Here is a 23591-nt window from a genome sequence, read left to right on the forward strand (position 1 = left end):
TTTTACCATCTAAGCACGTTCTATATAAAGGTTTCTCATTTCCCTTTACTGCAGTGCATGTGGTTGCAAAAAGGGACTGTCGTCTCTCTGTCAGAAAGTTACACTGTCATCACCCGCTGGGCAAACCGCTGCTACATGTCCCTCTTCCCGGCAACGGTAACAAATCAACCTTCTGGTCCTCTCCTGTGGGATGGGTCTTCCAGGTCGCTCTTGCCAAACATTAGCAGTAGTCCCAATAATTCCTCTAGCTGCTCCTTGGTACCTCTCTCCGCCCCCATCCCTTGATGCAGTCTTACCTATAGGTGGGGAGGGTCTGGTCTTAGGGTGGAAAGTCTGTGCCTCTCTGGTGGAAGAGGACAAATTCTCTGTTGTTAGGTACCTTTCGACCAGGTCTACAAGTTTGTCTGCGGTTTCGGGACCACCATGGTTCACCCATTTCTGCAGGGTGTTAGGAAGAGACTTGAGGAATTTGTCCATGACTACTCGCTCCAAAATTTTTGGTCCGGACAGAGTTTCTGGCTGCAGCCATTTCCTAGCCAAATGGATGAGGTCATACATCTGCGACCGAGGTGGCTTCCTCTGCTGATAACTCCAATTGTGGACCTGCTGAGCACGGACATCCAGGGTTACACCGAAACGTGCAAATATTTCCTCTTTTAATCGATCATAGTTTTTTGTGTCTACAAGCTCCAAATCAAAATATGCCTTTTGGGCTTCTCCAGATAATAGGGGGCCACTTGTCCAGCCCACTGTTCTTTAGGCCAACTCTCTCTTTCCGCTGCTCTCTCAGTGGTCAGAAACATCTCAGAGTCCTCATCTGCAGTCATCTTTGGCAATAAGTGTCTTACCCGAAAAGTCGGTATGTTACTGGCCTGACTCCCAGCCTCGGTCTGCTGTCTCTGAAGCTGTTTCACGATGGTCTCCATTTGCTGCTGGTGTCTCTGTTCCAAGCCTGCAATGCTTTCTTGGTGAGCTGCAATGCTCTCTTGGTGAGCCTGTTGTTGAGCTATGTGACCCTGTTGTTGAGGATTACTTATAGAGGCCTTAATTGCCTCATTCTGAACAGCTGAAGTTTTCCAACGCCCTTAGACCTTTTCTGGCTACTTTTGCAGCCGACGCCTAATAACAATTGGTGTATTGTCTAAACAAGGCAGAAATGTATGTCCCATCTGTGACAACACCCACAGATTTACCTGACTTCCTGTCACAATATATATACAGAACATTCCAGTGTGGCTGTACAGTGAGTCTGATTAGTACAGATCAGAATTGGGGTTCTCAGTCACCCTGTTCCCCTAATAAACAAAGGGTGACTTAGACATAGGAGGTGCACGGGGAGCTGAAACAAGGGTTTCCCAACCTCCCCAAAGGGATTCTGGGTTCCACTGCCCTCCCGTCACATATGGGACCTGAACATGAACAATCAAAAGTCCCCTTTTTGAAGGCTTATATGCAAGTTATTGACCATAAAAAGAGTATGGAGACCCGGGTACTGCCCCAGGGGACATGTATCAATGCCAATATTTTTTTTCAAATGACTAATATTAAAGGAGCAGTGATTTAAATAATGCTCAAAGTGAAACAATAGAAAAAAAAATGTGGCAGTGCTTTGGGGGGGGGGATCCCCTTAGACTGCCTGTAAAGTGCCGCATCTGTACTGTGTATAGAACCTGCTGATGCGCCACTTTACAGGCAGAATCAGGTCCCCCCCAGGCTCTATATTTAAAGAAATTTTTCATTACTATTGTTTCACTTCAAGCTTCAATAAAATCACTGCTCCTTAACCGGTTAAGGACCGCCGCACGACTATTTACATCGGCAGAATGGCACGGCTGGGCACATGGACGTACAGGTACGTCCCCTTTAAGATGCCCAGCCATGGGTCTCGAGCGCTCGCGACCCGGTCCTGTCCTCCGTGACTGCGCCCGCGGGTCCGATCGCCAGTGTCCCGCGATTGGGTCACAGACAGAAAGAACGGGGAGAGGTAAGTGTAAACAAACCTTCCCCCGTTCTTCCTAGTATGGCTGTCAGTAATCGTCTGTTCCCTGTGTTAGGGAACGACGATCAGTGACATCACACGCACAGCCACTCCCCCCCACAGTAAGAACACTCCCTTAGAACACAGTTAACCCCTACAGCGGCCCTCCTGGTTAACCCCTTTACTGTCACTCCCAGAGGCGATTAAGTTTGCATGTGTTGCGCTATATAAGTTTTCATTCATTCATTCACTGCCAGTGTCATTTTTACAGTAATCAGTGAATTTTTATAGCACTTTTCGCTGTAAAAATGACAATGGTCCCAGAAATAGTGTCAAAAGTATCCGATCTGTCTGCCATAATGTCGCAGTCACGGAAAAAATCGCTGATCGCCGGTATGGTATGGTTCAGGAGGGGAGGGGGGCACTTGCTCATACCCCCTTTCCTGGCCTGCCAGGCTGTATGGAAGGGTCTGTTATTGATGTTGGGGGGACCCACCCATTTTTTTTTTAATTGGCGTGGGGTTCCCTTAAAATCCATACCAGACCCAGAGGCCCCCCACTGCTTTTTTCACTTTTTTTCAATTGCCGGCAATGCTTTTTTTTCATTCAGCTGTCAGCGGGGAATCCCCTTGACTCATCCAATGTTAAGGCCTCCTTTCTGGTTCCATTCTTAACTACCAGCTATTTGCTTTGCCCAATCAGGGCTTAGAATGCACAGTGCAACAGACATCCCACCAAGCGCCCTGCAAGTTCGGGTGTTTGCCGGATGGGCGAACGGATGATATTCAGTCTGAACTTTTGCTCAAACCCAAACCGTTTGCCCAACTCTAGACCTGAATTCATAATTTCATAAACTACAGTTCCAGAAAGGAGGTTCTTTTTTTAATTCCCTTTTTAAACTTCTGTTTGTTTGTTTTTTAATGTATGGGAAATGACCTACCAATATGTTGTATGAATAATTTCACATAGCATTAAATGAATATTCCGTGGGAGTCTTGCCAAATGGCGGCTCCTCTGACACCTGTTACCTTACATCTCAAGGCCAATGTAAGGAAAAATAGTATAGTTTGATGACGGCGACCTGATGTAAGGAGCTAAAATTGTCCTTATCGCAGACCAGCTCTCACCTGATTGGTGGATCGGGTGTATATAAGCCAGACAAGCCTGTCCATACTTTGTCCATTACTTGATTCCTAGCAGAATGGCAATGCTGTGGTTCCTTTCCTGCCTAGCCCTCCTTAGTGGAGCTTATGGTGAGTATTGACATTCCTCCTGTATAATTGTCTTGTGTTTTAGGGTAGTGATGGCGGGAAAATACCAAGTGACATGACCAGTCCAAACAGACCAGCTGCACCATGTCTGTCCCTTTTTATTTTTTTTTAGTTTTAGTTTTTGTTTTTTTATTCTTTTTTACCCTTTTTGTATACATCGAATTTGTCCCAAGCACGTTTAAATTCACCTACTGTTGGCTGACTCACTAGCTCGGTCAACCATCAACTACTCTTTTGGTAAAATAAGGGGTCTCCCCCAACGCAGCCTTCAGCCACTTTCCCCTCTAACCGCTTACTATTTAGATAACCAAGGTCCAGAACTTCCCTAAACCATCTCTATGGTCTTAGACGGGGGTCTACAAACTTTTTAAACAAAGGGCCAGTTTACTGTCCTTCAGACTTTTGGGGGGCTGGACTGTGGTAAGTGGGATTAGTAAATACCCTAGCGATGGTGGGAGGAGAAATATCCCCCCATCATTTATATCAGTAGAGGAATAGTGCCCGATCATTGGTATTATGGAATTGAATAGTGCCCCACTTTTGGTATCAGTGGAAGGAAAAGTGTTCCCTCTTTGATGTTAGTGGGCGGAAAAGTGTCCCATGGTTGGCGTCAGTGGGAGGAATAGTGTCCCATGATTGGTGTCAGTGGGAGGAATAGTGTCCCATGGTTGGTGTCAGTGGGAGGAATAGTGTCCCATGGTTGGCGTCAGTGGAAGGAATAGTGTACCATGGTTGGAATCAGTGGGAGGAATAGTGTCCTATGGTTGGCGTCAGTGGAGAGATAGTTAGTGTCTCATGGTTGGTGTCAGTGGGAGAGATAGTTAGTGTCTCATGGTTGGTGTCAATGGGAGGAATAGTGTCCCATGTTTGGCATCAGTGGGAAGAATAGTGCCTCATCCTTGATGTCAGTGGGAAAGAGTACTGCCCCATCGTTGGAGTCATTGGGAAGAATAGTGTTCCATTGGAGAAAAAGGTGTCAGTGGAAGGAAAAGTGTCTTGTATCAAAGGGAGGAAATGTGCCCCAAGGGCCAGATAAAGGCAAGCAAAGGGCCGCATCTGGCCCACAGGCCACAGTTTGGAGACCACTGCTCTGAGAAACTGGAAGCTTCAAGTATTTAGTCACTTCTGGCTTTGGTCCAATGTGAAAGCATCTGATCAAGCCGATCTCAAGATCTTGCTTGATGCAAACGGTGTAGCTTATAGAGATGGGAAATTCACCAGTTGTCACCAGAACAAGGGTTGAGGGTAAACCTTTCAATGGGGACCTCTCCTTTTTTTTGTCAACAATCAGGAGTGCTTTATTGAAGGATTAAGGAACATGGGGGACATCTTCTTTAAAGACAACTTTCTAATAGGGCAATTCCCCTACTTTTCTTATGATTTCCTCTTAAATCCTCTTAGTCACTTCCTGTTAAACCTCTAGAACCAAAAGCATAGAGAATTCTCACCAACAGGACATGGGAAGCAAACAATAAATTGTGAGGGGAGTTCATTTTTACTTTATATTAAGCTAAAGAAGATATGGAATGTTTGAGATTTTTGGGCACCTCTAATTTCTTTAGGGTTATAGAGCTAAAAGTAATTAAAAAAAAGGTTAAAATCCAAATTAATAACATTATCCATGCATAAGTATAGATATAATTGAATATGACATTGTGTCAGTATAAATTTACTAACAGTTAATATTTATGTTTTTCCCCAGGCTGCGGTGTTCCCGCAATCAAGCCCATTATCTCCGGCTATGCTAGGGTTGTGAATGGTGAGAATGCCGTCTCTGGATCTTGGCCCTGGCAGGTGTCTCTGCAGGTACAATCAAACATTTCTTGCTTCGTATTCTGGTCCTGAACCTTTTATTACAATGTGAGAGAGGAACTTGAGAGAGTTTTGCCCGTCTTTCTTGTTACTCTTCTTGTCCAACACCCTATATTTCAAAGAATCTAGAGATTTCAGAAAGTCACATATTGTGACGTAAATAATTTCCACATTTTTACATGCCAGTCAGCTCCCCTCTGAAGAAAGTCTGAGCCTTTCCGAGGTACAGCAGTCCATTTTACAGTATTTTTTAGTGTTCCCTGGTCTATTGACTTTTCCCTACATGTACTGAAATGGCAAAGATGTTGAAGGGCCACTCTGATGGGGTACATTGTGCATTGGCTACAGTTAAAGTTAGACTTCCTCCAGACTTCTGCACTGTAAACAAAATCCCAAGGGTTTGCAATGTGTGATTTTTAGCGCAATGATATGGTGGACCTGGTGGGTGCCCATTACCGTACCCTATAAAATAACATAGTACATCCAAGCACAGAGCAGAGACATACATATACATACCAGTTTCCAATCTGTGCCCTGCTCAGGTTTAAAACAGGCTTTACTAATGGGTTTTAATGCAATTATCAAGTGCAGGTGGACCAGGTAGGAGCCCATTACAGCACCCTTTAAAATACACTTAAACTACCGCATGCAGGAATCTTTGCATAGGCAAAGCATGTTGTGTCCAAACACAGAGCTATAATCTATGCAAGTTTCCACCTTCTGCCTGCTATGTGTAGGTGTGTTAAATGTACTGCAGCAATCAAGATTAAAATAAGCCTTGCTGATAAGTAATATGAAGGTAAAGAATGCCATAGCAGCTCATAATTACCCACAGACATGTTTTAGCTATTAAAAAAAGTCCAGCCATCTTTACAAGGTGGTAAATCTGCCTAGTGCCCTCACCTATAATGCTCATGCTTTACATGCAATGCGCAGCTGTGTTACATCATGTTGTGGTTTTCAAGTCTGAAAGAAGCCATACAAACAAGGAAAACTGAAGCTAAGCTTCCCAAAGGAGCTTGAAACCTCTCACAGATCCTATTAGTTAAGCTAGACTTTTTTGAACACCCGATAACCAGCCCAGGCCCATGATATTATATATGTAATATGTTATGACCCGGACTATGTTTCTTTATTGTAAGCCTAACATAATTCCAAAATAGCATACATGTAATGTATATGGGAAAGAGGAGTTTCATAGAAAGAATGAAATGATCTGTATATAAAGCAATGATCTGATGATTCTTCTTACTCTACAGAACAGCGCTAGATTCCACTTCTGTGGTGGTTCTCTGATCAACAGTCTCTGGGTTGTCACTGCTGCCCATTGCGGAGTCACGTGAGTTTTATATGATAATATTCTACTGCAAAGTCAGCTTCCCTGGTAATCTGTCCATCGGCTTTGGTTTATAGACCAGAGAGCCATTTATCCAACTGTCCATCTAGAGCCTCTGGTTTATATACCAGGTGCATCCTAAATATTTATCCAACTGTACACCCAGAGCCTCTGGTTTAAAGGACAGATACATCCTAAATATTTATCCAACCGTCCATCTAGAGCCTCCGGGTTACAGACCAGCTATATCCTAAATATAGAGCCATTTGTCCAACTGTCCATCCAGAGCCTCTGGTTTATAGGACAAATACATCCTAAATATAGAACAATTTATCCAACTGTCCATCCAGAGCCTCTGGTTTATAGGACAGATACATCCTAAATATAGAACCATTTATCCAACTATCCATCAGAAGTTTCTGGATTATAGACCCGATACATCCTAAAAAAAGAGCCATTTATTCAACTTTCCATCCAGAGTCTCTGGTTTATAGACCAGATACCTTCTCAATAGATAACAACAAAAACCTGGGGAATGCCCAGGGAAAAACCAAGCCTACTTACCGACCAGCTTGCAGAAAACCAATTAACCTGTCTACAGTATGCGTTAAAAACAGGGTTTCGGTCCGCGTGCATTTGCAAACGCATGCGTGAGCCACAGAGCCGCGCCAAGGCACCCTGTAATATCTGTGGTCCTAACACTAAACAATGAGCGTCCCCACAGTGGAGGCACATGCATTTTAATGGATAGACAGGGGCAGGTGAACTGAAGGGAAGCCACCCCTCCTTTAAAAGGTACAAGAGCACACCAAGCACCCAGCATATAGCACAATGGCTGCAAAGGTGTTGGTGCACTGATGGACCAATATAAACACCACAGGTGAAGCATAAACATGTCCACTGCCCCCGTCTATAGCTGGCCATAACAGTAAGTAGCATTGGAAGGCTAAAGCAGATAACAACAAAAACCTGGGGAATGCCCAGGGAAAAACCAAGCCTACTTAATAGAGGACCATTTATCCAACTGTTTATTCATGCCAGTCTATCACATGTACACCATGGCTTCTATAGAGTTGGGCTTTTTAGGGTAATGGGACAGGGTAACCAGACAGGTAATGGTGCTGGGACCTGAAAACTATGACCCTTTTGTCCAAAAAAAGGTAATGTCAACTAATTTCAGTAAATGTGTCCGCAGTCTATGTCTACATCCTTGTTGATTTTCTATTTATAAATCTCTAGAAAGTGCTGGGGAAAATTCTGAGATTAAATATTAGAGGTGACAAATGAAACATCAAAATCAGCCTTATGGCAACTAATGCCCATTTTTCTCTTCCACCCAGAACTGCCAACGTTGTGGTCCTCGGTGCATTCGACCGATCCGTATCTACTGAGGCCACCCAGAGAATTTCTGTCGGCAGAGTAAGTGTTTTTCAACATAGAGAGATAATCAGCCATAGACAGTAACTGCTCTGTTTGTCTGTTTCCATAACGTTAGACAGTCAGTCATCTACTCCATTGGATAAAGCTACAGGGTCTTTGTATGAAGACCGCTTGGATTCACCTACATTTCCAGGAATTTCATTCTAACTTAACTTTTCTCAGGTCTTCAGACACCCCAATTACAACTCCAATACCATCATCAATGACATCACCCTGATCAAGCTGGCCACTCCTGCCACCTACACCAACCGCATTTCCCCCGTGTGTCTTGCTGCCACCGCTGATGTCTTCAATGGAGGAGAAAGATGCGTCACCACCGGATGGGGATACACCAATGCTGCCAGTAAGGGAATTAGATATTCTGCCAAAAAATTAAAAAAACATAATGCATTTATGCATTTGAGATGAAATATGTTGTACACTGAACCCAAAATTGCCCAAAAAAAGCAAAGATGAGATATTAAAGTGTATGTAAAGCTAAATAACTACACTATTTGTTTCCTTTAGTAGACATTTTTATTTATTTTTATACAGAAGCCACACATGCACTGTAAATACCAGGTGATTGTGCCAATCTTCTACTGATTCAAGGGCTTCCTGTTCCGTACTGACCATGCTAATCATGGAACGGTGTGCCTGGAGTTCAGTAGTTAGCTTGTGACATCACAGAATGACACGCCCCCCTGCCCAGCCCTACTCAGGCGTGATTGGCAGTGTCTCCAGGTAGAAGTCATGCTGTCAAATCAGCTGCAATTTGTGTGTGAGCAGGGGAGTGGACGATCAGTAGCCAATCACAGCCTATTCAAGTCAATGGGTGGATCTTCCAGCTGGAATCCCAACCCACCCAGCAGAAGGACTATCTGTGGTCATGTGACCACTGTATTATAACCTTCATTTCAGGCTTTTTTTTTGGCACATTGTTAGGACATTTTACATAATTGTGGAGTGCCTATTATGTGACGGCTTGCTTGTTTGTTGTAGACTTCACACTTTTTGACCTTTTTGTACAGGAATAAGCCCAGTAATGATCATACTGTGCTCCTCTACAGTGCAATGAAGGAATAAGGCCGAGCCATCATAGAAGTTAGATGTGATTTTGTTGGGAAGTTGTTGGGGACTCAAAGGGCCACATAGACCTGCTGTGATTATAAGGTTGTTGCGCATTTTTCATATTTTTTTCATTCTCTCTATTCTCTCTTTCAGCACAAACCACCCCATCCAGGCTTCAACAGGCATCTCTTCCTCTCCTGACCACCGCCAACTGCCAGAGCTACTGGGGTACCAACATCAGAGACACCATGATCTGCGCCGGTGCCTCCGGTGTCTCCTCCTGCATGGTACGATTAATTTTTCTACCGTTGCTTATCTAGAGAACCAGAATCCATGGCTAAGGCAACCCAAGCCCATGTGGTTCGAAGGATCAGGCTGGTGTTTCTACAAACTAGTATACATTATTGCTAAAGGAAACCTGCCAGAGATGTTAATAAGAATGTATACAGTGGAAACTCGGATTGCGAGTAACGCGGTTAATGAGCGTTTTGCAACTCGAGCGCTGTATTCTTAAAAATCCTGACTTGGTTTGGGAGTATTGTCTCACAAAACGAGCAGGATTCAAGCCACAGCGGTGTGTGCAGTACCGCGTTTGGCCTGAGGTGGGGGGGCGCCAGAGCCAAGCGATGCTGAACGGCCCCAATCGTTCCCGAGGTCAGCCGAGGTCAGCCTAGCTGTCCTCGGGCCTTTCCGTGTGTGTTTCCGAGGCTCTCCGGCGCCCCCCACCTCTGGCCACATGCTGTAGTGCATGCCATTGAAGTCAATGCAGAACAAATTATTTTCATTTCCATTGACTTCAATGGGGAAACTCGCTTTGATACGCGAGTACTTTTGGATCACGAGCATTCTCCTGGAATGAATTATGCTTGTAATCCGAGGTTCCACTGTAATAGTTTTTTTTTTCCAATTATGTTTTATTATTACATCTACAGAAACGACTTCCATCTAAGGACCTAGCACAGGACTATTGAATGATGAGGGTGGAGCTTAGCCCTGTAGGGTGGGGCATAGACCGGTGCCATATGTATATATAGAATTCAGGATCCAGAGACTCTCCAGGCTCAGAAAAGCTCCATTTAGGATCTTCTTGCTCTATAAATGTTTGTTATAAACACAAAATGCAAAATGCAAAAAAAAATCTGGATAAATTTCCATTACTCTTCATGTAGCCTAAGCCTAGTACATTCTCTGAAATTTTGAGGTCTCCAGCTGGAAGCGTCGCCCTTTTTTCTGCTTCCATGTATGATCCCAGGGCTGGTAGTCACTGGCTGGTTTAATCATTAATTCTGTGCCATAGCTGTAAGTAGATCAATATTCTTCATGGGGGGACATATACTGTGGGGGGCACACAGCTCAGACCAACAGAACTTATATAAAGTAAAACAATGTTCATTGTGGGGGATTCTCCTGTGACGTCTCTTCTTTTCTTTTTCAGGGTGACTCTGGTGGACCCCTTGTGTGCCAGAGGAGCGGAGCCTGGACCCTGGCCGGTATCGTGTCCTGGGGCAGCTCCACCTGCTCCACAGCTTCTCCCGGAGTCTACGCCCGCGTCACCGCCCTCAGATCCTGGGTGGACCAGACTCTTGCTGCTAACTAAATAACCTTTAATCCATTTATGATACTCAATAAAATAACTTTGTGATCAACATTGTGTTTTGGATTCATTTGCTTCAAAGTAGATAAAAAAATATATCATTAGAACAGTCCCTTGGATGGGCACTCAGTTGGAAATGTAGCACACGGTAGGAATAAAATATAACGTTATAACCACATTTTATTACTTATTAAAAAACTCTTGATTTTAGCATTTGATCTTGACGCGTTTCGTCTCTGAACACGTCTTCATTCGGATCTGTTGTTTATTGCACATTGATACATTTTGTTTAATTGTGACATCCGATCTGGATGTATACCAGTATCTGAAAATCACATCATATAAAAATCGATGTAAAAAATAAAGAAACATGTTGCAAATAAATACCAAAAAACGGCTCTATATTTATGATGTATGCAATCTATAAAACATAGAACAAATAAACTGTCCATAAATTGAGGATGTGCACAAGTCCAAGTTAGAGAGAAAGAAAATAATAATGATGGAAAAAAGTGGGGCCATCCGGTCTGTGGAGGGGAAGGGGGGGTCACTGGGGAACAAGGGACATACAACGTCAGGCATTGGGTCCAAAATAAATCCCCTAATATGCTGTGTTTCCCACGAAAATAAGCCCGGGTCTTATATTAATTTTGGCAACAAAAGACACAGTAGGGCTTATTTTCGGGGTAGGTCTTACCATGTAATGTGATGTCTTCTCTCCCCCTCTCCCTCCCTGCCTGTCAGGAATCCCCAGTGTGAACTGAGATAAAATGCTTCTAAAATCCTATAATCCACTCTTTACAAGGAAAAATCCATATTTTTTGCTAGAAAATTCCACAGAACCCCCAAACATTATATATATATATATATTTTTTAGCAGAGAATCTAGAGAATAAAATGGCGATTGTTGCAATATTTTATGTCACACGGTATTTGTGCAGTGGTGTTTTAAACGCAACTTTTTGGGAAAAAAGTTAGCACAATTTTTTTGTATAATGTGAAAGATGATGTTACGCAGAGTAAATAGATACCAAAACTAGGGTCTTACTAGGGTCTTATATTGCAGCCCTTCCAGAAAAATTACTTGGTCTAATTTTCGGGGTAGGTAAGTTGAATATTAAAATATATTTTTAATTAGGCCAATAAGGGCGGCATCTGGTATGTAAACTCCCATCTGGTCTTATTAACCACTTAAGGACCCCTTCACGCCGATATATGTTGGCAGAATGGCACGGCTGGGCACAATCACATACCTGTACGTGACTCTTTAAGCTCAGCCGTGAGGTCGTGAGCGCGCCGCCGCCGGCACGCTCGCGACCCGGTCCGAAGCTCCGTGACCGCGCCCGCGGGACCCGCGGACCAGATCGCTGCCAGTGTCCCGCGATCGGTCCTGAAGAACAGGGAGAGGGGTGTGTAAACACACCTTCCCCATTCTTCACAGTGGCGCTGTCATTGATCGTCTGTTCCCCGATATAGGAAAAGACGATCAATGACTTCAGACGTCCAGCCCCACCCCCTACAGTTAGAAACACATATGAGGTCACACTTAACCCCTTCAGCGCCTCCTAGTGGTTAACTCCTAAACTGCAATTGTCATTTTCACAGTAATCAATGCATTTTTATAGCACTTTTTGCTGTGAAAATGACAATGGTCCCAAAAATGTGTCAAAATTGTCCGAAGTGTCCGCCATAATGTCACAGTCATGAAAAAAATCGCTGATTGCTGCCATTACTAGAAAATAAAAATGCCATAAAACTATCCCCTATTTTGTAAACGCTATAAATTTTGCGCAAACCAATCGATAAACGCTTATTGCAATTTTTTTCACCAAAAATAGGTAGAAGAATATGTATTGGCCTAAACTGAGAAAAAAAAAATATTTTTATATATTTTTGGGGATATTTATTATAGCAAAAAGTAAATATTTTTTTTTCAAAATTGTCGCTCTATTTTTGTTTATAGCGCAAAAAATAAAAACCGCAGAGGTGATCAAATACCACCAAAAGAAACCTCTATTTGTGGGGAAAAAAATGACGGCAATTTTGTTTGGGAGCCACGTCGCAAGACCGCGCAATTGTCAGTTAAAGCGACGCGGTGCCGAATCGCAAAAAGGGGCAAGGTCCTTAACCTGCATAATGGTCCGGGTCTTAAGTGGTTAAAACTGTTTAAACATAAGGAAATTTTCTGGATAAAGAGACTCTCCCAATCAATTTTTCCAGCAGGCTTGCCCATTCCCCAAAATAATAATTATAATAATAATAATGATAATATAATATATAATATAATAATTATATTATTTCCAACGCGGTGCAGGAACCATGGCTAGACTTGTGGGCCATTTGGTTTCCAACATGGCACCCATGGAAAAATACAGTAGCCAGTCAATGGCTGCAGAATTGGAAAATGGGTGTCTGATATATTATGGTCCCCAGACCTCACTACCCCATTGTTTATGGTGGGTGGTATTCCCATAAATGATAACTTTAGGCATCTGTTGTGGATTTTGGGGGATTCCCACCACACAGTTTTTTTTTTCTGTAGAATGTACTACAGCAGTGGCCTCCAAAACTGTGGCCCTTCGCTTGCTTTTATCCGGCCCTTGGGGTACTCTTCCATCCACTGACACCAACACGTGGGCATAATTCCTCCCACTGAAACCAATGATGAGGTATAATTCCTTCCATTGATACCAATGATGGGGCAATACGTCTGGGAGAGTGTGCCAATGCCCGTTGTGAATAAGGACTTTGCTCATAATTATGAGCGTGGAATAGCTGTCTCGTTCCAACATAAGCTGAGCTTCTCTTACAAGAGCAATTCACTAGATTAACCATGTAACGTCCACACTATAGCCGAATAACGGCTACAGCACGGACCTCAAGTGCCGGGAGGGCGTTCATGTGCGTCATCCAGTTTTCGCATGTGAGTTTAGTCAGTTTTCGCATGTGAGTTTAGTCAGTTTTCACATGTGAGTTTAGTCAGTTTTCGCATGTGAGTTTAGTCAGTTTTCGCATGTGAGTTTAGTCAGTTTTCGCATGTGAGTTTAGTCAGTTTTCGCATGTGAGTTTAGTCAGTTTTCGCATGGAGTTTAGTCAGTTTTCGCATGTGAGTTTAGTCAGTTTTCGCATGTGAGTTTAGTCAGTTTTCGCAGGTGAGTTGAGTCAGTTTTCGCAGGTGAGTTTAGTCAGTTTTCGCATGTGAGTTCAGTCAGTTTTCGCATGTGAGTGCAGTCAGTTTTCGCATGTGAGTGCAGTCAGTTTTCGCATGTGAGTTTAGTCAGTTTTCGCATGTGAGTTTAGTCAGTTTTCGCATGTGAGTTTAGTCAGTTTTCGCAGGTGAGTTTAGTCAGTTTTCACATGTGAGTTTAGTCAGTTTTCGCAGGTGAGTTTAGTCAGTTTTCGCATGTGAGTTCAGTCAGTTTTCGCATGTGAGTTTAGTCAGTTTTCGCATGTGAGTTTAGTCAGTTTTCGCATGTGAGTTTAGTCAGTTTTCGCAGGTGAGTTTAGTCAGTTTTCGCAGGTGAGTTTAGTCAGTTTTCACATGTGAGTTTAGTCAGTTTTCGCATGTGAGTTTAGTCAGTTTTCGCATGTGAGTTTAGTCAGTTTTCGCAGGTGAGTTTAGTCAGTTTTCGCAGGTGAGTTTAGTCAGTTTTTGCAGGTGAGTTTAGTCAGTTTTGGCATTTGAGTTTAGTCAGTTTTCGCATGTGAGTTTAGTCAGTTTTCGCATTTGAGTTTAGTCAGTTTTCGCATGCGAGTTTAGTCAGTTTTCACATGGAGTTTAGTCAGTTTTCGCATGCGAGTTTAGTCAGTTTTCGCATGCGAGTTTAGTCAGTTTTCGTATGTGAGTTTAGTCAGTTTTCGTATGTGAGTTTAGTCAGTTTTCGCATGTGAGGTTAGTCAGTTTTCACAGGTGAGTTTAGTCAGTTTTCGCATGCGAGTTTAGTCAGCTTTCGCATGCGAGTTTAGTCAATTTTCGCAGGTGAGTTTAGTCAGTTTTCGCAGGTGAGTTTAGTCAGTTTTTGCAGGTGAGTTTAGTCAGTTTTGGCATTTGAGTTTAGTCAGTTTTCGCATGTGAGTTTAGTCAGTTTTCGCATGTGAGTTTAGTCAGTTTTCGCATGCGAGTTTAGTCAGTTTTCACATGGAGTTTAGTCAGTTTTCGCATGCGAGTTTAGTCAGTTTTCGCATGCGAGTTTAGTCAGTTTTCGTATGTGAGTTTAGTCAGTTTTCGTATGTGAGTTTAGTCAGTTTTCGCATGTGAGGTTAGTCAGTTTTCGCAGGTGAGTTTAGTCAGTTTTCGCATGCGAGTTTAGTCAGCTTTCGCATGCGAGTTTAGTCAATTTTCGCAGGTGAGTTTAGTCAGTTTTCGCAGGTGAGTTTAGTCAGTTTTCGCAGGTGAGTTTAGTCAGTTTTGGCATTTGAGTTTAGTCAGTTTTCGCATGTGAGTTTAGTCAGTTTTCGCATGCGAGTTTAGTCAGTTTTCGCATGTGAGTTTAGTCAGTTTTCACATGGAGTTTAGTCAGTTTTCGCATGCGAGTTTAGTCAGTTTTCGCATGTGAGTTTAGTCAGTTTTCGCATGTGAGTTTAGTCAGTTTTATGCGGATCAACCCTCCTGGCCTCTGTCCTCCAGCTTCTAGAAGTGTGATGGTCAGATGTCCACAGTCCGCATTTTTAAAGGCTGAGGGGCATTTGTGAGAGCTGGGGGACTTTTGTGAGAGCTGAGGGGGAATTTGTAAAGGCTGGGGAGCATTTTTGAGAGCTGAAGGGGCATTTGTGAGAACTAAAGGGGCATTTGCTGGGGGACTTTTGTGAGAGGTGAGGGGCCTTTGAAAAGGCTGGCAGATATTTGTGAGAGCTGGGGGACTTTTGTGAGAGGTGAGGGGCATTTGTAAAGGCTGGTGGACATTTGTGAAAGCTGGGGGACTTTAGTGAGAGGCGAGGGGCATTTGTAAAGGCTGTTGGACATTTGTGAGAGCTGGGGGACTTTTGTGAAAGGTGAGGGGCATTTGTAAAGGCTGGCAGACATTTGTGAGAGCTGGAAGAATTTGTGAGAGCTGAGAGGGCATTTGTAAAGCCTGGTGGGCATTTGTGAGAGCTGGGGGCGTTTGTGAGAGCTGAGGGGGAATTTGTAAAGGCTGGGGAGCATTTTTGAGAGCTGAAGGGGCATTTGTGAGAACTGAAGGGGCATTTGTGAAAGCTGGGGGGAATTTGTAAAGGCTGGTGGACATTTGTGAGAGCTGGGGGACTTTTGTGGGAGGTGAGGGGCATTTGTAAAGGCCGGTGGACATGTGTGAGAGCTGGGGGAATTTGTGAGAGGTGAGGGGCATTTGTAAAGGCTGGGGAGCATTTTTGAGAGCTGAAGGGGCATTTGTGAGAACTAAAGGGGCATTTGCGAAAGCTGGGGGGAATTTGTAAAGGCTGGTGGACATTTGTGAGAGCTGGGGGACTTTTGTGAGAGGTGAGGGGCATTTGTAAAGCCTGGCGGGCATTTGTGAGAGTTGGGGGCGTTTGTGAGAGCTGAGGGGGTATTTGTAAAGCCTGGGGGGCATTTTTGAGGGCTGAAGTGGCATTTGTGAGAACTGAAGGGGGATTTGTGAGAACTGAATGGGCATTTGTGAAAGCTGGGGGGAATTTATAAAGGCTGGTGGACATTTATGAGAGCTGGGGGGCATTTTTGAGAGCCAAGGACATATGTGAGAGCTGGGGACATTTGTGAGAGCTGGGGACATTTGTGAGAGCTGGAGGCATTTGTGAACGCTGGAGGTATTTGTGAGAGCTATGGTACATTTGTGAGAGCTAGGGACATTTGTGAGAGCTAGGGACATTTCTGAGAGCTGGGGACATTTGTGAGAGCTGGGGGACATTTCTGAGAGATGGGGACATTTGTGAAAGCTGGGGACATTTCTGAGAGATTGGGACATGTGTGAGAGCTGGGGACATTTCTGAGAGCTGGGGGACATTTCTGAGAGCTGGGGACATTTCCGAGATCTGGGGACATTTGTGAGATCTGGAGGTATTTGTGAGAGCTGGGGACATCTGTGAGAGCTGGGGACATTTGTGAGAGCTGGGGGACATTTCTGAGAGCTGGGGACATTTGTGAGAGCTGGGGACATTTGTGAGAGCTGGGGACATTTCTGAGAGCTGGGGACATTTCTGAGAGCTGGGGACATTTCTGAGAGATGGGGACATATGTGAGAGCTGGGGACATATGTGAAAGCTGGGCAGATTTCTGAGGGATGGGGACATATGTGAGAGATGGGGACATTTCTGAGAGCTGGGGACATCTCTGAGAGCTGGGGACATTTCTGAGAGCTGGGGACATATGTGAGAGCTGGGGACATTTCCTAGAGCTGGGGACATCTCTGAGAGCTGGGGACATTTCTGAGAGATGGGGACATATGTGAGAGCTGGGGACATATCTGAGAGATGGGGACATATATGAGAGCTGGGGACATCTCTGAGAGCTGGGGACATTTCTGAGAGATGGGGACATATGTGAGAGCTGGGGACATATCTGAGAGATGGGGACATATGTGAGAGCTGGGGACATTTCCGAGAGCTGGGGACATATCTGAGAGATGGGGACATATGTGAGAGCTGGGGACATTTGTGAGAGCTGGGAACATTTGTGAAAGATGGGGACATATGTGAAAGCTGGGGACATTTGTGAAAGCTGGGGACATTTCTGAGAGATGGGGACACGTGTGAGAGATGGGGTACATTTCTGAGAGATGGGGACATATGTGAGAGATGGGGACATATGTGAGAGCTGGGGACATTTCTGAGAGATAGGGACATTTGTGAGAGATGGGGACATATGTGAGAGCTGGGGACATTTCTGAGAGATGGGGACATTTGTGAGAGATGGGGACATATGTGAGAGCTGGGGACATATGTGAGAGCTGGGGACATTTCTAAGAGATGGGGACATATGTGAGAGATGGGGACATTTGTGAAAGCTGGGGGACATTTCTGAGAGATGGGGACATTTGTGAAAGCTGGGGGACAATTCTGAGCACTAAACCCTCAGAAAACTGAATCTATATTTACAAGGCAATGAATCAAATGTGAGATCTGAACAACAACAAACCACACCGTGTCATGCAGCCAATAATATCTGTTAATGAATGACCGCAGCAGCAGATGTTGATATTCCCAACCATAGACCTGGCTGAGCGCTGGACAGTGTACAAGCTTCACTTCTAATGTCGGTACAAAGTTCTTTCCTAAAGGGTAACTCCACCAATATTCTCTAATATGGCTAAATCAAGGGTTACCAAAAAACATTCTCCACTGTCTAGTCAAGAATGTTCTCATTAACCCGACATGGCCACAAGTATGGTGACAACCCTACAAATTCTCAATACAAATGCCTCCAGTGAATGGTACTACTGCTGATGCTGATGCTACATCATACAAAGACATTTTAGACATCTTCTAACCATAGGACAAGAGTGTGGGGAGGTCTGGAATTTTTTGGCCTTGCTCACGAGCCAACTCCAGTTTTGTGTGGAGGAACAGAGATCAGACCTTAACCCTACCGAACATCTTTGGGGTGAACTGAAACTTTGGTCGTTTTTAGTTCAACATTTGTACCTATCCTCCAAAATCTCGCGGGAAGCCTCCATAGAACAGTGGAGAAGGTGATAATTGCAAAGAGGAGGACAACTCCATATAGATGCATATAGTTTTGGAATGGGATTGCCAGCAAGTTCATATAGGTGTGATGGTCAGATGTCCACAAACCTTTCAGCATATCGTGTAGGTCAAAGGATGACTTTGGGAAAAAAAAGAGTCCGATTCCATAAAAAGCATTCAATGGGACGACGCACTCTGATGCGAAACGTGTTGGGGCTGGGCCAGAACCTGTGACGTCATCACGCCCGCCAAAGCCAGCTGCCGGCGAGGTATTTGCCTGTGGTTACATGTACTTGATTTTATGAATGTGAGTACCATAGGCGTGCACAGCCTATTGCAGTAGGGTGTGCACCCCAAAGCTCAAACACACACTACCGATCACTCACAATATTCATTCAGAAAGGTAAAGGGCCAGTAAATTACATATTTTCTGGCCCCTTCTCCCACTCATTCTAAAACATCCCCACAGCAACAGCCAGCGGGAGATGAGAGAAGGGAAGCCAGAAGCACTGTAGGGAGAAGGGGAGGAGCCAGGGCAGTAGGGGGAATTTGTGCTGCACAGGGTGATTAGGGTGTGCCTGGGCACACCTGGCACGCCCTGTGCGCACGCCTATGGTGAGTAGACTTCTACATTTTCTTAATTAATACATTTCTAGCAGTGTTCACACTATGTGCGACCTCTGTTTTTCCTCTTCCATGGTGGCTGATTAATGCCATTTGGCCTGGAGTTGTTATATTCGGAGCCATTTGAGACCGTGTGGCTGGAATCCAATAGACCGGAGAGCCGTAGAATACCTGGAGGTGTCAGAGGCCAAGGAGTGAGGGGGTCCAGTGTTACAGCTCCCTCCCTATCTGTCTGTCTCCATTGGTCTCCAGTAGCGGACTAGCTCAATGAAGAGTCACAGCTTTATTCGCACTTTCAGAGAATTCCTGACTTCCATGAGCCTCCCTGGATCCACTAGCTGCCTCAGCTTTTTTGGCCTCCCAGACCCTCTCTTTTTCTCACAAGCCCAAGTAAATTAGCCGGTTTTTAAAGGGATGAGGGGGCAACCTTAACAAGCCCACTGCTGGCCTCCAAATAAGGTTTTTCAGCCTACCACCCCCCCCCTCCCCAGGCTTTACTCACACTTTCAGAGACTTTTAGACTTTCAGGAGCCTCCCTGGATCCATTATCTGCCTTAGCTTTCTTGGCCTCCAAGACCTTTTCTTTTTCTCCCAAGCCTGCGTAAATTAGCCAGTTTTAAAGGGATGAGGGGACAACCTTAAAGAGCCCACTGCTGGCCTCCAAATAAGGTTTTCCAGCCCAACCCCCCCAACCCCCATCCCAGAGCTTTGCTCACACTTTCAGCAGAGACTTTTAGGCCGCGTACACACGATCGGTTAAACCGATGAGAACAGTCTGATGGACCGTTTTCATCGGTCCAAACCGATCGTGTGTGGGCGCCATCGGTTATTTAACCATCGGTTAAAAACAAGCCAACTTGCTTTAAATTTAACCAATGGATTCCTAACCAATAGAAAAAAATGATCCAGGCATGCTCAGACTAAATTAGGGGACGGGAGCGCTCGTTCTGGTAAAACTAGCGTTCGTTATAGAGATAGCACATTCATCACGCTGTAACGGACAGAAAACAGCGAAACGTCTTTTACTAACACAAAATCAGCTAAAGCAGCCCCAAGGGTGGCGCCATTGGATTTGAACTTCCCCTTTGTAGTGCCGTCGTACGTGGTTTACGTGTCCGCGTTCTGACACGATCGCTTTTTTAACCGATGGTGTGTAGGCACGACTGACCTTCAGTCAGCTTCATCGGTTAACCGAAGGAAAAATCCATCAGACCGTTCTCATCGGATGGACAGATCGTGCGTACGCGGCCTTAGGCTTCCAGGAGGTTTCCTGAATCCACTAGCTGCCTCAGGCGTAAATTATCCAGTTTTAAAGGGATGAGGGGGCAACCTCAACAAGCCCACTATTGGCCTCCAAATAAGGTTTTTCAGTCCAACCCCCCCCGGCTTTGCTCGCACTTTCATAGACTTCCAGACATCCACAAGCCTCCATGGATCCACTAGCTGCCACCTTTTTCTTGGCCTCCCAGACCCTCTCTTTTTCTCTCAAGCCCATGTAGCTGTCCCGACTTTCCCAGTCCTTTGGGCATGAAGTCCATAACACAAAGAATGCAGTCTCTGATAAGAGCAATCAGATCTCCAAATGGGGTCTGTCTCCAAACGGCAGTAAACACATTTTTTTTTTTTACTTTGAGGCATACTTAATATCCCCAAAACCAATTGTATTTGGGTGGACCTGTGTAGTCAGCACACTCTATGATGCAAGGCTACTAAACAGTTAAAGGAGAAGTATGGGGAAAGCTCATTTGGCTGTACTTCTTCTGTGGATCACAGGCGTGCAGTTCATTCTGCGCTCCTCTGACCCGTTTTCAGCAGACAGCGGGCTGAAGTCCACTGTCTGCTGATGTCAAAGATCCAGTCCAGGCTCGGCAAGATCGCAACAATGGAGTCGGGATCCACCCACATGCCTGGACCGGCACCCGGCTCAGCTTCTCGGCGAGCCGCTGAGAGCCTGAGTCGGCCACTCCTGCCTCCTTCCACAGCCCAGTGCTCCACTGTGCGTGGAGGAGCAGAGCAGAGAGCCGGTGACTGACAGTCACCGGCTTTCTGCTCGGGGAGCTCTAAGAACTGAGTGATCGGCAGTGTTCGATCGGTTAGTTCTCGGTGTTGGAGGTGCTGGGGGGTCGAATCTGCATCCACCTAGGTAGGTGTAATTTTTTTAGTTACTTCCTTTGTTCTTGAATAGGTAAATGATTTCATACATCCCAGGAGTCTTCAGGAGGAGAGGAGGAGGGTTTTTTCTCATCTAAGCACACCCTCCTGCATGCATGTGTAGCACCGTCTACCATAGGTAGGTGCCAGATGTGTAGTGTTTGAGGTTCTGCCAGTGCAGGTAAATTTAAACAGGCCTAATGGGGGAGTGGTTAGTGTAGCAGTGGGTGTTACTGACATGTGCTTCAGCTCTTGGGTGCCTCCCCTGCTTTCAGGGAGAATGTTCTGTTAGAGGGGCAGGGCTGAGAGTTGGAGTGGCATGGAGTACACGCGAGGAGCCCTGACCAATCCCCAACTAGGATTGGCAGGGGGCAGGCTTCCTACTTATACTCACAGTCAGCAATCTGGGGAGGAGTTGTTGGCTGGGTGAATTGAAAGATGGAGTGCTAGACTGTGTGCTGGAGAGTCACCCCCATATGGGGGGGGGGTGGATTCGGCGGAGGAGCTGGGGAGCTGGGAGGGAGTCTCTCCTTAAACAGTCATGGAGAGGTGTGCTGGAACAGAGGAGCAGTCGGTCCGCACAAGAAGGACTCAGGGCAGGGGTCGGTGAGTGAGGCACAGTGGAGATCTGGAAGAAGCATGCAAGGGGAGCTGGGTGCAAAGCCAGAGGAGAGACTGTGGGTTGTTGTGTCGTTGCTGCAGTCTGAGGACTCAGGATTTGCAAGTCGGGCTTGCTGGGATCAGTAGTCCATCACCAAGTATGCTTTATTAATTAAATGTTTAGGGCCATCAAGAGGGGGTACTGCAGGCCCCTGGCCTATTATTCATCAAGAGAAGTTTCAGCTAGGAATTATTCCTGTGAGGCCTAGCCTGTTCAAGATGGCGGGACAGGATGTCTAATGCTGTGACAGGGAAGAGTCCTGGAGGTAGAAGTCTGCAGGGAGAAGTGCAGAGGCCGGAGAAGTTCTGAGGTGAAAAAGTCTGTCAAGATTAGACGTCTACCATTTTTCTTCTGTGAAGATAATGAGTAACCGTTTGCCAATGTGAAGCCTGATCAACAAATACCAAATGTTCTATGGGCATCCCATATGCCTTTCCTAAAACCAAGTTCAATCCCCCCAAATAAAACAACAAAACAAAGCAAAAGACTTTTCATTGTCTACAAGTGTGACGTATGGATGTCTGGCAGCAGGGTGAATATGCGTGGGAAACTCATAGCAACACACCGCTACACATGCTTGAGCCAAGGGCAGATGGATTCCAGGAAGTAAATACTACATGAATCATCTGCCCTTACTTAAAGTGGAGGTCCACACAAAAAGTGAACCTCCGCTTCTAGGAGCCCTCCCCCCTCCGGTGTCACATTTGGCACCTTTCAGGGGGGAGGGTGGTGCAGATACCTATATAATACAGTTATTTGCACCCACTTCTGGGATCAGACTCCCACAGGAGTCACGCCACTTCGTGTCACCCCTGCTGTCTTCTGGGAAACATACTGGTCCCAGCAGACAACAGGGACCAGTGAGTGCACACTGCACGGCTCGCGAATGCACAGTAGGGAACTGGGCAGTGAAGCCGCAATGCTTCACTTCCTGATTCCCTCACCAAGGATGTCGGGAGGAGCAGCTGAGAGACGAACGATTGCTCGACCTCAGCTGCCGACATCGCGGGCGTGCTGGACGGGTAAGTGTCCATTTATTGCAGCATTGGTAGCTGCTGGCCTTTAAAAAAAAAATTGGGGTGGACCTCCGCTTTAAGATGGCCACGGCCAGAAATGCTAAGGGGTTGTTTTTCAAAGTGATAAAGCATGGAGACGCGAACGGATGGATGGGGGAGTTTGCTTTGAATAATAAAAATGTTTTCAATTGTGTTTTTGGTTTGTGGAGCTCAAATGCCGCGAAGGTCCACTTTAAGGAGAAAATTAGCAGAAGTGATAGAGAAAGATACAGAAGAGGATATTTACTCATCTATACTTGAGGAAATGGTTGAACCTTGGAATGTAAGGATGGTAAAAGAAATGGTTGACTTTTGGAATGTGAGGATGGTCAAAAAAATTGTTGAACCTTGGAATGTAAGGATGGTAAAAGAAATGGTTGAACCTTGGGATGTAAGGACGGTAAAAGAAATGGTTGAACCTTGGAACGTAAGGATGGTAAAATAAATGGTTGAACCTTGGAATGTAAGGACGGTAAAAGAAATGGTTGAACCTTGGAATGTAAGGAGGGTAAAAGAAATGGTTGAACCTTGGAATGTAAGGAGGGTAAAAGAAATGGTTGAACCTTGAAATGTAAGGATGGTAAACGAAATGGTTGAACCTTGGAATGTAAGGACGGTAAAATAAGTGGTTGAACCTTGGAATGTAAGGATGGTTCAAGAAATGGTTGAACCTTGGAATGTAAGGACGGTAAAATACATTTTTGAACCTTGGAATGTAAGGATGGTAAAAGAAGTGGTTGAACCTTGGAATGCAAGGATGGTAAAAGAAATGGTTGAACCTTGGAATGTAAGGACGGTAAAAGAAATGGTTGAAACTTGGAATGTAAGGACGGTAAAATAAGTGGTTGAACCTTGGGTTGTAAGGATGGTTCAAGAAATGGTTGAACCTTGGAATGTAAGGACGGTAAAAGAAATTTTTGAACCTTGAAATGTAAGGACAGTAAAAGAAGTGGTTGAACCTTGGAATGTAAGGACGGTAAAATA

The 23591-nt window shown here is 45.0% G+C and overlaps 1 protein-coding gene across 1 annotated transcript; it reads left to right on the forward strand.

Annotated features, from left to right (window-relative positions):
* Positions 1-3124: 3124 nt before the first annotated feature.
* LOC120920873 (chymotrypsinogen A-like) lies at positions 3125-10530 on the forward strand. The gene is made up of 7 exons (XM_040333285.1): positions 3125-3231; positions 4952-5055; positions 6321-6400; positions 7738-7816; positions 8000-8180; positions 9041-9174; positions 10323-10530. The coding sequence occupies exons 1-7, from the start codon at positions 3180-3182 to the stop codon at positions 10482-10484; spliced, it is 792 nt and encodes a 263-aa protein (XP_040189219.1). The 5' UTR covers positions 3125-3179; the 3' UTR covers positions 10485-10530.
* The last annotated feature ends 13061 nt before the right edge of the window (positions 10531-23591 follow it).

Source organism: Rana temporaria, chromosome 1 (assembly GCF_905171775.1).
Source record: "Rana temporaria chromosome 1, aRanTem1.1, whole genome shotgun sequence".
Classification (NCBI taxonomy): domain Eukaryota; kingdom Metazoa; phylum Chordata; class Amphibia; order Anura; family Ranidae; genus Rana; species Rana temporaria.